Source organism: Trematomus bernacchii, unplaced genomic scaffold (assembly GCF_902827165.1).
Source record: "Trematomus bernacchii unplaced genomic scaffold, fTreBer1.1, whole genome shotgun sequence".
NCBI classification, from domain to species: domain Eukaryota; kingdom Metazoa; phylum Chordata; class Actinopteri; order Perciformes; family Nototheniidae; genus Trematomus; species Trematomus bernacchii.
Genome location: NW_022987547.1, coordinates 14,247,227 through 14,260,384, shown reverse-complemented (window position 1 = coordinate 14,260,384; position 13,158 = coordinate 14,247,227). Strand labels below are relative to the sequence as shown.

At 43.9% G+C, this 13,158-nt stretch overlaps 1 protein-coding gene across 1 annotated transcript in view; it reads left to right on the top strand.

The window, feature by feature from the left end:
- The first annotated feature begins 5,683 nt into the window (after positions 1–5,683).
- The window catches only part of notch1a (notch receptor 1a), a 36,635-nt gene continuing 29,160 nt past the window's right edge, over positions 5,684–13,158 (top strand). The window contains exons 1-2 of the mRNA XM_034123415.1: positions 5,684–5,741; positions 7,178–7,259. Coding sequence (XP_033979306.1) covers positions 5,684–5,741; positions 7,178–7,259 — 140 coding nt within the window. The remainder of the gene's footprint in view (positions 5,742–7,177; positions 7,260–13,158) is intronic.

Genomic DNA, 13,158 nt, shown 5'->3' with positions numbered 1-13,158 from the left:
GAGCTAGAAAGGGAAAAGCGCTGGTGTGAAAGCTGCATTAGTGCTGTGTGCTCTGCATGTGTGACCATTAAAGGGGGTTTAATCCCTCCCCAATTCTATTCTCACCCTGATGATCAGCTGTCAGGGGATGGATGTGATGCACATGTGGCAGAGAGCTCGATCTCTCACACTGTTCCCATCACCAGCAGCAGTGTCCGGGCACGTCTGACATCACAACGACCCACACATGCATATGAAGGCTGAGGGAGGAAGGTGATAATTGACACACCTGAGGATCTGTGTCCTCTGATCCCAGCTGAAACACAAACAGAGGGGGGATCAATGCCCCTCTTGATAAAGTGATGTGCTTTTTAAACCTCTTCTCTTCAAACAAACAACAGTGGGGGTTGTTTTCCAACAAACAGAAGCCAATTCAGTGTGAGCTCTTCACTGAACGTCGGTAGAGACAGAGGTGTGAAGCAGATTAAGGTGCCGTTTACACGAGGACAAAACGGCTTGTATCTGCATAGTTTCGCGTGCGTATAGCCCTATTATTTACACGCGGCCGTAACAAACGGACCCCACAAACGATAACGGGTCCCAAGGTGGATAGATTTGCAAACGAAACTCTCTGGGGGGTCAAACGAGTCCGTGTAATCGCCTCTATACGAATATTTCCTGAAAAAATAACGATAGCCCCACCTCTCCCCGCCTCTGCTGCTCACTGCTGTAGCATGGCCAGTAGCTACAGTCAGTAGCTACTGCTAGTCCTACTGCTACTGACCATGCTACAGATGTTAGTACAACATCTACAGTTCGACCATGCTACAGATGTTAGTGCAAAATCTACAGCTCCTCTACCACAACCATCAGCAACAAGTGGACATGGAGAATTACATGAACTACTACATGTTGCTAAATCCACCGCGGGGCATAAACAGAAGGGTAGCCATGGCAACATTGCTCCGGGCCATGCTCCGGGCTGCTCCGGGGTCTTCTTCGCTGCTTTTGGTGTATTTTGTGGCGGAAGTTACAGCGCCAGTTGCAGGCCCGGCATATGTACTACAGCGTGTCCAGCGCTTTCGAGCGGTCTCGTGTGGAAGTACAGCGCCACTTACAGTCCCGGCATATGTACTACAGCGTCTCCAGCGCTTTCGAGCGGTCTTGTGCGGAAGTACAGCGCCACTTACAGTCCCGGCATATGTACTACAGCGTCTCCAGCGCTTTCGAGCGGTCTTGTGCGGAAGTACAGCGCCACTTACAGTCCCGGCATATGTACTACAGCGTCTCCAGCGCTTTCGAGCGGTCTTGTGCGGAAGTACAGCGCCACTTACAGGCCCGGCATATGTACTACAGCGTCTCCAGCGCTCCTGAGTGGTCTCGTGTGAACGGGAGACTTTTTTGATATCGTATTCGGTTCGTTTGCGTTTGCGTGTAAATGGGGTCTAACACTGAGGTCTGATAGTGGATGAGATCATGTGGTCCTTGTCACGGAGAAAGGCTTTTTATCACCACCTCTGACCTCGTTGTATTCCTGCAGCCGGAGAAGGAAGGAAGGAGTCGGAGGCTCGAGCTGCAGATCTGCAGAGCCACGGTCATACTTCATCTCAGAGAAACCACTCTGTTGTCTTGCAATGTGCGCGGACCTCTCATGGTTTTCGTGTCTATATTAAGCTTTTATAGAGTTTGTTTTTGGAGCTTTGGGTCTTTCCCCTCTTCAACCTTGTGAATCCATCGCAGAGCGTTTTCTCATGGTCTTACATTTTTACCCCCCAAAAACAAATATGTTGAGTAGAAACACTGGCTCTGATTTCAGGAGAGATAAAAACACAGCAGGCTCTGCAGCACTGCTGACCAATCAGCACTTTCTCATTAAAGCCCAAACAACACCTTTTCTTTCAAATCCTTTTTCACATCATTGTTATATGTTGTTTACACACAATAACCACCACACAACTATATTTACTGATTAGAAACACTTCATATAAAAGCTACAGTATTGTAGTATTGTGTATAACAAGAAGAACAGCAACAGCAACAACAACAACAACAACAACAACAATAACAACAACAATAGAAGAAGAATAAGAATAACAAAGAACAAGAACAAGAATGTGCACAGCTAAAATAAATATGTATGCAATATAATTAAAAGAGATATAAATGTAATAAAAAAATATGAGCACATTTGACTCTCTTATTATCTTCCTAAAACGTTCTGTTTAAATATGCCCAAACTTGCTCAGCAACTTATTCCAAAATGCGATCTGTAAAAAGTTGATCAAAATAAAAACAGTAACTAAAGGCTCTGGTAATTGATCGATTTCCAAAGTGAATGCTGTTCTCGGTCTCTCGAATACTGAGCTTCTAACACTGAATCTTTGGGGCTTTGAACTGACACTTTTTGTGACATCCAAATCATTTTAAAGTGGAAAGGATCATTAGTTGCAGCGTGGATAGAATCAAACAATGCATTAGAATAGGCTAAAACTCAGGGACTTCTCTGTGCATTTTGTGATACGAGGGGTTTCCAAACCCCCCTTATCCTCTCCAAGTGTACTTTGATAAAACCAACCACACCTTCCTCCTGTATGGAGGACGCAGCAGGGCATGTGTTGACACTAGCATGTGAGCGTGTGCCTGACAGATCTGACATTTTCTCACGGTGGGTCAGGTGTTTTCCTACTATCACCCTGCATGCCCGTGCACATCTCTTTTATTTCATACTTCCAACACTTATTTGCGTTTCTGTTATGCAATAAATCTGGAGCTGATTGCTCACACTCCCTGTTTCCCTTTCCTTTCTCCCGGTGTTTCCCACACTACACACACCTCGGGAGATTTATCCCCTTTTGGCGTGGATCCATTTGGCAGTCACACCAACAGAAGGCCAGCATGTGCGTGGGCTTCATAATAAAAATAATCTTTGCCCTGGGGTGCTGAAACTCTGCAGATACTCCCTGACAGTTTCACTTGCCCTGAGAGAGAGGAAAAAAATTCTGGCAGTCATGCACGCTCTGTTTCGAGGCAATGCCGTAACTGAAATATCAAGTAATGTCATGCAAGGATGGGCTTTGATGAGTAGAAGCAGAGGTGGAGAAGTACTCAGATCATGTACTTAAGTAAAAGTAGAAGTACTCAGATCATTTACTTAAGTAGAATTAGAAGTACCAGAGTTTAACAATACTCTGTTACAAGTAAAAGCCTCTACACACCAAACTGACACCTCACGTCTCCTGCGTCTTGGCCATGTGTCGCACTGGAACACACCGCAAAGACTTCAGCCGACGGCCAAGTTGCACGTACGAACTGCGCATGCGTGAGTGGCAATATCTCTCCTTACCAGCAGGCGGCGGTAGTGTGTATTCGTCATTCAAAAGAGGCAACAACCGGAAGACAGACTGCGTGATACACCGAGAGAAGAAGAACAGACTGCGTGATATAAACAGACAACAAATAGCGTGTGTGTTCCATTTTCACTCTACAGCGAGAAGCTCATGGGGCTTTCCCCAACCTGTGTCGAGAGCTGGAGTTAAATGAAATCTCAGATTTGCCTTCTTAATAGTTTGTTTGGGTCCCTCAATTTCGCTTCTCATGCACTGATTCGCTAAGCTGAACAGCCAATCAGAGTGATTTATTTGGCCGACGGCCTTTGGCCGACAGCCTACCTATTCAACATGTCGAATCGGCGGCGGAATGTGTCGGCACGGCCGAAAAGACACGACGGTGCAGTACACACCAATCTGAGTAGGGCGACAGGACGCTCATCGTCGGCCTGACATCTATCGACGCCGAAAATCGGCTTGGTGTGTAAGGAGCTTAAAGCCTCTTAAGCCCTGGACACACCAAGCCGATTTTGGCCGTCGGTGTGTCCGGGGCTTAAAGGCTGTCGGTCAAATAAATCACTCTGATTGGCTGTTCAGCTAGCGAATCAGTGCATGAGAAGCGAAACGGAAGTGAGGGACGTAAACAAACAATTTAAATTACATTATATACTGCTGGGTAGCTTTTGAAATTCACCATGGGATCAATAAAGTTTTTATCTTAACCTATAATAATACATGATAAAATATGTCTTGATTATACACGGAGCCGTTTGACCCCCCAGAGCGTTCCATCTGCAGATCTACCCACCTTGGGACCCGTTATCGTTTGAGGGCTCCGTTTCCGCGGTTCCGTTATGGCCTCGTGTGAACGAACCGTCCATACGATAGAGAACTGTAGCGGATAACACCCGTTCCGTTTCCGTGTAAACGGGGCCTAAAGTCTGATTTAAGAATTGATTATATTTCACATCATTAATCCAAATCTGTAAAGTAACTAAAGGTACTAAATAAATGTAGTGGGGTAAAAGTACACAAGTTACACCAAGTACTGAGTAGCATAAAATGGAAATACTCAAGTATAGTACAAGTCCCTCAATATTGTACTTAGGTACAGTACTTGAGTAAATGTACTTAGTTACTTTACACCACTGAGCAGTAGTCATGCGTCAGGATGAATCTCCAGAATAAGGATCCATGCAGCGAGAGTCAAACTGGAGCAGGAAGTGGTCTGAATGTTTTTGATCAGAATAACAACATGAAAGCAGAATCAGAGGCACAGATTTGTGTAGCGATGAAACCAAAGCACTTCCGTTTTCGTTCCTCAATTTGATTTCACACAAAATATAATGTTGTGCTTCTCCGATGTCAGCGATGGAAGAACCACTCAGATATTTTACTGACACAGCAATGTAAAAGGGAACATCCTGCATTTAAAATATCTGTTACGTTACGTATAACTACAGAAGTATTATCAGGAACAAGTAACTTAAAGTATCAATAAATATATAATTTGTGCAAAATAATTTTAATGTTGTACCTTCCGGTATAACTGTGTCCTACCTGAGGGGAAATTTGTCTTGCAGACAACATGTAACACACAGAGCCTTACCAAAGGAAAACTAGAGCATACTAAAACCATCGTAATCAGCCTTCAGCAGTTTGATTGAGCTTGTGCAACAACTTTTTATGTAAGTGTTTTGATAATTTGCTGGGCATTGTATTTATTGTATGGATTTTTTTTTAACCAGATAAAGTAGACTTAAAGTCAAATCTATAGTAAATGAGTATCATTTGTATCAAAGTAAAGGTGGGACTAGCTTGTAGTGTTTGGGTGGACAATAGAAACAAAGCATCATATTTTATAAGCTAACCATTTGTAAAATCTTAAAGTAGTTAGGTGCAAAAAATAAATAATAATAATACATGGTATTTATATAGCGCTTTTCCTGGTGCTCTTATATTACCTCAGGTATACGTTCTAGAATAAAAAAAGAATTAAGTAAATGTACTTCCATAATTTTAAATGTTAATAATTTCACTTTTGGACAGGGAGAGGGATGGCTATTGGTTCATTCTGTGTGAGAGGCAGCTTTTATATGGCCTGAGGAGGAGGAGGAGGAGGAGTAAAGGGGGGAGGAGAGAGAGAGAGGGGGGGAACTTGGGAACTTGTAGAGCTGCCTGCAGACTTCATTGAGAACTCGGAACGCGCCAGGCTAACATCTATGAACTGAGTCCTCTTCCAGACCCTTCCCTCTGTGTTCTGCTGGATTACTCTCCCTCCTGCTCGGATATTATTTATAAGGAACACCTGGACCGACCTGGATCTATGCGAACCCTTCGCGGGAGTCAACGGCATTTTGTGAAGCTGAACAGGAGGAATGTATCGTTTCTTTGTGAAACTAACATTTCTGATTCCTGCAATCGTCCTCACACAAGGTAAACTTTCACCTGTTTAAAGATGCGCTGCAGAGGAGCATGAAGATGAATTAAAGTTTGAAAGAAGGTTGTAAATATCAGTACCGTGGGATTCTGAGCTGTTAAAAACGAGTATGAGCTGTAGACTGATCACAATTTGGAACCCCCCCAGACACTTTAATGAAGTTACTTTATTGCTGGTGGGAATTTACAACAAGTGCATGAGCCAAATGCCGCTGATCCCTCTGTGTGAACGTTTTTACTTTGTATTAAGGGTCCACAGGTATTTATAGGAAAGTATAATGAGCACTTGTAACGCAACAAAAAGTTATACAAAAGTAATGGATCAAAACCTGTCATTTGATTGTCTGTTGTACCTTGTTGATCCCTTATAATAACATATTTTGATGTAGATTGTGCTGAGAAGCGGTTTTAAATAACATGGGACATAATGGGAGCGGGTGCGTGTGTGGGGGACGCGTTAGGGGAGGGGGGGTGGGTAGGGGGGGACACCTTTTGTCTGTACGGTGGGAGAGTGTTGTGGGTGGAGGAGGTGCTGTTATTCCCGTCTGCCGGTAAACAATGCCCGAGGAGAGTGTTTTATGGCTCGTGCTGGACTCTGATTTCTTTTGTCCCGCACTGAGCCCCGCAGCTGCTGCAGCTCTCCACGCAAAAGCGTGCCCCCCCCCCCCCCCTCCCGCACCACACGCTCTGGACTCACCGGTGTCCAGGAGATGCTCCCCCAAAAAAAATCCCCCCAGGACAACTGTGTAACAAATCAATTACAGATTAAGGATGTGTACATTAAAATACATGTTTTATTAAAGAATTGAATTCACTGAGGAATAATTTCCCATGTATTCCAACTCCAGCTAATCCTTGTTAATCCTTACAGTTCAGATTGCACAGTGGTGTGGACTAACTAAGTACTTTTATGGTACTTGCACTTTACTTCAGTATTTCAATGTTGTACTACTTTGTACTTCTATTCCTCTACAATTCAGAGGTAAAGAGTGTACTTTTACTCCACTACATGTATTCAATACCTTTAGTTACTTTACAGATGTGGATGAATGATGTGAAATATAATCAAGTGTTAAATCAGACTTTAGTTCCACCTGGAGTAAATCCACAAGCTACCCTGCAGTATACAAAGTCATTCAAACTAGCTGCACCTTTACCAGCTTTGAGAACACTTTCATGATCAATCATTATAAAATATATCATATATATTATTCTGAAATGGACCAATCTGCATAATGACTACTTTACTTTTGGTACTTATTGATGATAATACTTTTTTACTTTTACTTGAGTAACATTTAGAATGAAGGACTTTTACTTGTAACAGAGTATTACACTCTTGTACTTATACTTTGACTCAAGTTCAAGATTTGAGTACTTCTCCCACCTCTGGTTTTATGAGTGTATTATTAATTGATTGTTGTGCTCCACAGGTCTAAAATGCTCCCTTCCCACTGAATCATGCCTGAATGGAGGACGGTGTGAAGGCAGCCATAATGGAAATGGAGAGTGCAAGTAAGTGCAGAGTCTGATGCAGCAGATGTTGAAACGCAGACCACCACAGAGCTTCCTGTTATCTTCTAGTCGTCTTAGAGGTGCAGTCTGGCGTGTTTTCTCTACTCGAAAGGGCTTTTTTAGGACGGGGGAAAAAGAAAAAAGGGGGCCACATATTCCCCCTTTTCATTCCAGCTTTTGAGCGGGCCCTGTGCCCAGCAACCAGGGGCCCTTGAGTTTGATCCGGGGCTGGTTTAGCTTCTGCATCGCTACAGGAGCCACATTTCTTTCTGAGGCTGCACACATTCCCCTTAAAAAAAAAAACAAGATTCAGGAACTTTATTGTCATTGTTAAGGAACAACGAAATCTCTTTTGTGCCGGTCCCGTTGGTGCAACATAAATAGAAAATAAATAAATGTAGCTGCCTTTCAAATATATTAATAATGACATATAACAGGATAATCATAAATAATACAGCTTAAATAACTACCCTAAACATGATCATAACGTGTGCATACTTAGTTACTTTTAATATGCAAGTCTATCCTCTTCACTTTATCACACATAGCCATCGTAGCTTAATGTCCTGGTGTACACCTCAGACTGGGATTTATGGAAGTTGGAAAGAAGCACTTTTTTTGTCTGTTAAAGAAGTGAAGAAATACAAGTTTAGCAAAGAGTGCAGCTTCAGAGAGGTGAGAGAAGGGTAGCCTGACAAAAGCCCCCCACTCCCTCCTCCCCCGTTAATGAATGCAAGACCCCTTCCCCAGCAGAGTGAGGGGACGCGTCCAGTCCTAAATCTTGTTTTTCTGTCTTTTCATGGGCGACAGCTGGGGCTCGCCCGCCGCCCGCCACCCATTGTCCCGCAGTCAGAATAATGCTGTGTGACTAATCTGAGTGGGGCTTCCCATCATGCCACAGCCACCACAGCACACACCAAACCCCTGCCATAACCCCCCTCCTTGCAAAAGGCTTGTCTCCTGCTTTCTGAATGGACAACCCCAACCCCCCCCCCCCACCCCTAACCTTACCCTGCTTGTGATCTCCATTAGAAAGCCAGATGGCAGTGAAATGTAATTGGATTGGATGTCAAGAGAGTCGGATTAATTGGAATAAAGTGCAGACATTTAAAGGCAAACAAGTGGGAATGGAGGCAGATTGTGGGATATCTGTTTGGACTTTGCGTGTGTATAATAGTTGAATAGGTGTGACATTTAGCTGACCTATATATGAAAGTGTGTGAGTCACCAAGTTATTGTGCAAGACGACAAAAGACAGCTGGAGAATGTCATTCCTGAAGAAATTGTTGTGTGAATGCTGAAATGCTGATGATGAAGTTATTACAAAAATGTAAATGAATTATGGTTAATACTTTCTGGGAATGTGAATGTTCTGAATGTCAGGAGTTATTGGAGTGGATTCCTTATCGAGCTGAGGGTTGTGATGTTTGAACAGAATGTCTGCCAATCATACATTTGGAGTGTGCTTCTCAGCATTCACACCAAACAAGCGGAGGATGGAACATATTTGTTGCACTTTTTATAGTGATTTCCAGCTGTGGTAGCCTTATTTTATTATCTGTGAAGAAGAAACTCAGGGGGGCCTGGTGTCCCCTCGGGGCTTGTGGTCAAGGGACAAGGGGGAGCCATTCAGAGCCCCATACTGCTCGCCCAGGGCCACCTATTTCTAATCTGCACACGCCACACACTCCATACACACACACACAGACCACCGCACGTGTGCACTGCAACTGGTCCCCCCTCCCCTAACCCCCCCCCCCCCCACAAAGCTGTTATTTTGGTCTCCATCTCTACTCAGTCCAATTAAAAACAGACAGGATAAGAGCATCACTTTCCCTCTTCCTCCTTGCTGTCCCTGCAGCCATCAGTCACCGGAGGTACAGACGGGGGTCAGGGTGTAGCGTCTCTACTGAGGGGGTTAGGGCGGCAATAACCATTGTTTTCTAGATTCATTTATTCGTTTGGTCTCTAATGTGTCAGAAAGTAGTGAGAAATAGACCCAACACTACTCACATTAACATAGATAACAACAGGGTATCTCAAATTCAGGAGACAGAAGGCAGCATTTTCTGCCATCTTTGCATAAAAATTCATTTTTTTGCAGATAGTCACAATATTTTATTTCCACTCTTAAAGGGGGCTTTTAAAAATATACCTCTTATCCTTACTATATATATTTTTGGACACTTTATCTGGCAATTTCAGTGAGTGATTGTGTCTTGACATAAATGGAAAGTCCACCTGGGGAAACCAATGTTTTGCACGCTAGGAGAAAAAGAGTCTCACACTGCAATAATAATGAGAGCAATGCCACAAAATTGGGCCAGGGTTGAGATATTGTGACGCTAAATTGTTCCTGTTAAAAGTAGGCGTCACATTGTTTTAAACCCACTTTTGTTGTTCTTGGCCCCTGAGTCATACTCTGATTTGGAGTTTCTGAAACATGCAACGACTCAGATTTGAGTGGTAAGGTATAGATTGAAATCCTCTTGCAGCACAGTTCCCACGAGTGTGAGCGCAGAGGGTGAAATCACTTGCTGGCATAGAGAACGAGGTTAGGCTTGGTGTAAACTGTGGTAATCAGATGTCTTACAGATGGATTTAGGGGGATAACAATCACTTCGAGACTAAAGTGGTATTCTATTGTCCCCGTCCTCTAGAAAGGATGTCTTTCTGTCCTTCCTGCTTCTAAAGTTAGACAAACAAAAAGGTTTTCAGGCTGTCCAGACAGGTTGTTATTCTATGAATCATAGTGCTAATAAATTAGACTCTGTCTTTGGACAAACATGTCATGGGAGGGACAAACACAGTATCAATAAACAGTATGTCTTTTTTAATCCTTACAAAGGAAAGTGTCGCTTTTTTTTATTAAAGAAAATCTCTTCAGGTTTATCTTCAATTGCACAACCTATTTTTAAAGGTTGCTGTGCTTTAAAAGAAACCCAAACTCATATTTATGCCTCAAATCAATTGGTCACAAGTAATGGCTTCAGTGAGGGGCCAATCTGAATCAGATCTAAATTGTCTTACATCGTGTTGTGGTAATACCAGACGCACAGAAACAACAGCGAGCCGGCGTAATAGGGAAGCACTTCTGTGAAGTGAAAGGTTATCTGAAGGTCTGGGGCTTCCTGTTTCCCATGCAGCTGAAGCCGCTCGCTATGCAGGCAGCTCTGAAAGCATGTGGGGGCACAGAGTCACATTTTTAGTTTCCATTTGTGGGACGGTGATGGGGGCACGGTGAGGTTGAGAGGTTGCTGCCCCTCGAACCCCGGCTTTTTCTCACGGGCCGCCTTTGCTGAAATAGACCCTGTTTTGGTGCAAGGTGCACGTTAATAATAAACTCAGAAAACATCTCAACTGTCTCGCTGCGTGGTTCAAATACCGCAAGACGTCTGACAGAAATAGACCCGTGGCAGAAAAACTTCAGTCTGTTGCGGTGTGTGTCCGACCTCTGTGACCTTGCATGGAGCTGTCTGGTGTTGCATATTGATGATAAAATGTCTCACACATGAAGACCGTCTACAGCACCACTGAGGAGACGTTCCACTCTCATTCAGGAAGGAATGCCGCTCTTCATTCGTCCTCCTACAGGATTACGGAGCAGGTCTCAGCTCCATGTGGGCTTAAGCCAATCAGGTGCACGGCTGGGTCAAGTGGGCCTGTTGGTGTGGGGCTTTTATTGGGTCTAAGCTCTGAGGCTGCCACTCCCCTGGTTGGGCCCATTCCCAAGATGCCAGGCCAAGTTAGTAGTTGATTTTGAGTCCTCCAGTGTGGAATAAACATTCGATACGTGGACACATATTTCCCCACTTTTAGTGTCAGCGGGGCCCCAGAAGAGTGGGATCCTGTGCGCCTGGAGATCCTCAGAGCGGGGCGATCAAAGTCGTGTCACAGCGAAGAGATAAGAGGCTATTTGGCTGTAGTGGGTGCTGACAGTTCACAGGCACAGGCACAGGCTGTCAAACGTAGAAACACCAGCCACTTTGGCATGTCAGGGTGCACCACAGAGCATGTGGAAATGGTGTGAACGGGTTAGAGGCATGCGTGTAAGTGCATGTTTTGCAGGATTAATCAAAGTAGTCAACTTTTAGATGAATCAAAAACTATTTTGACAATCAGTTCGAGTCATTTTTGTAGAAAGAAGAAGTGAACATCTGCTGATTCCTGCTTCTTCAATGTGAACACTTACTGGTTTTGTTACTCATCTATTAGAATAAACAGAATATTTTTGAAGTTATGGACAACACAAGATGCTTGAGCATGCTTGTATTGGGCTTTTCTGACATTACCAAGTGAGTTGCAGCTTTGAAAATATCCATGAGAGGAAATGTTATCAGTTAAAACAGTTACTGCTCATTATCCCTAAAGTCCCCTTGTTACAAGTTAGTATTTCTGCTACAAGAGACAAGAACAACTGCGTAGAGCTGGTCCCATTTCAGCTCTAAAAGGAGGATGTTACATGTGATGTGCCGCCCTGATAAAGTGTGACCTGAGGTACTTTAGCAGATGTGTTGTCGCTGATAACGATTGTCAGAAGTGCAGCGGCAGGCAGGTGTGTTTCCTCCTGTGACTGTGAGGCGGGAGGTCTCCAGAACAAGGTCCACCTCTCTCTCTCACACACACACACACACACACACACACACACACACACACACACACACACACACACACACACTGAAGATACGACCCTGGTGTTTGCTAACTGGTATATATTTGTGCGTGAAAGTGATCTTGCAGTCATTAGTCAAGCAGGTGCTCCCATAGGTTTCTGACCCTCGTAAATCTTCCCACATCACTCCTTTGAGAGTGTGAGACAGGAAGTAGCTTTAGCACTGCCAAAACAAACCAAGCAAGAGCCTCCTTTTTTCTTGATTTGCAGGATTTAACACCACTTAGCAACCACACTTTTTTTTTTTTACTTTGCAGTTTTGGAATAGTACAACTTGATAGACAGGAGAGATCTTGATAGGAACCCACTCTCCTGCATGTATGTACAGCTATTATGTAGCTTTCCACATGATCTTCTGTAGTATCAAACCCACTGATTCGAGTTCAGTCCCTTCCATGCGCGGTACATTTTCCATTTCCTTTCTCAAGAGCCTCACTGTTTTGTTCTATGTCTTATTCACAGATGTGTACCCCAGGGGTCAGAGCTTGGCTAATGATTAGACACATCCAAAGGAACATCAGCTAACTGAGCAAAACAACCGAGGAGGAACAAGAAGACACTTTAGAGAGACAAAGGAGTGAAGTGAATGTGTGAGATTTGAAAACATCTGAATCAGAATTCCTTTATTTGTCCCACAACGGGGACATTGACATTATTGTGCAGATAAAGTAAAGCACACGTTATTAATGGTTAAAAAACACAATAAGTAAACAAAACAAATGGCAGATAAGTACACAATGGTAAAAAAAAGTAGCAGTGTGTGTATATATAACTTTTTTTAAAGTGACCAGATACAAATAAAGAGATAGCTGGTACTGTCTACAGATTGTAAATACCTCTTTATATTCACAGGCACTGTTATTGCACATCATCAGGGATCAGCAGTCTATGTGTGTGGTGGTCTACCACAGGAGAGGCTGTTTCAAGACTCACCAATAGGATAATACCAACACATTGTCACCGGATGCCAATCTTAGCCATTTTCAGGACATTTTCCTCCGTTGTGGCATTTCCAGCGCACAGTAGGGGCTGGTCTTTGTGTCGGGGGAAGTCACCCCGAGTGGCAGATGGTAGATCAGCCTCAGCGGGGAGAAAAGGGAGAGGGGAGAGAAGGCAAAGAGGCCGTCCCCACAGTCACAAAAGTGTTTGGGGTCAGAGGTCGGGGAAGCATCTGCTCCGGCCTGAGGGGACATTGCATGGCGGAGACAGAGACCTGTTGCCGTGCTG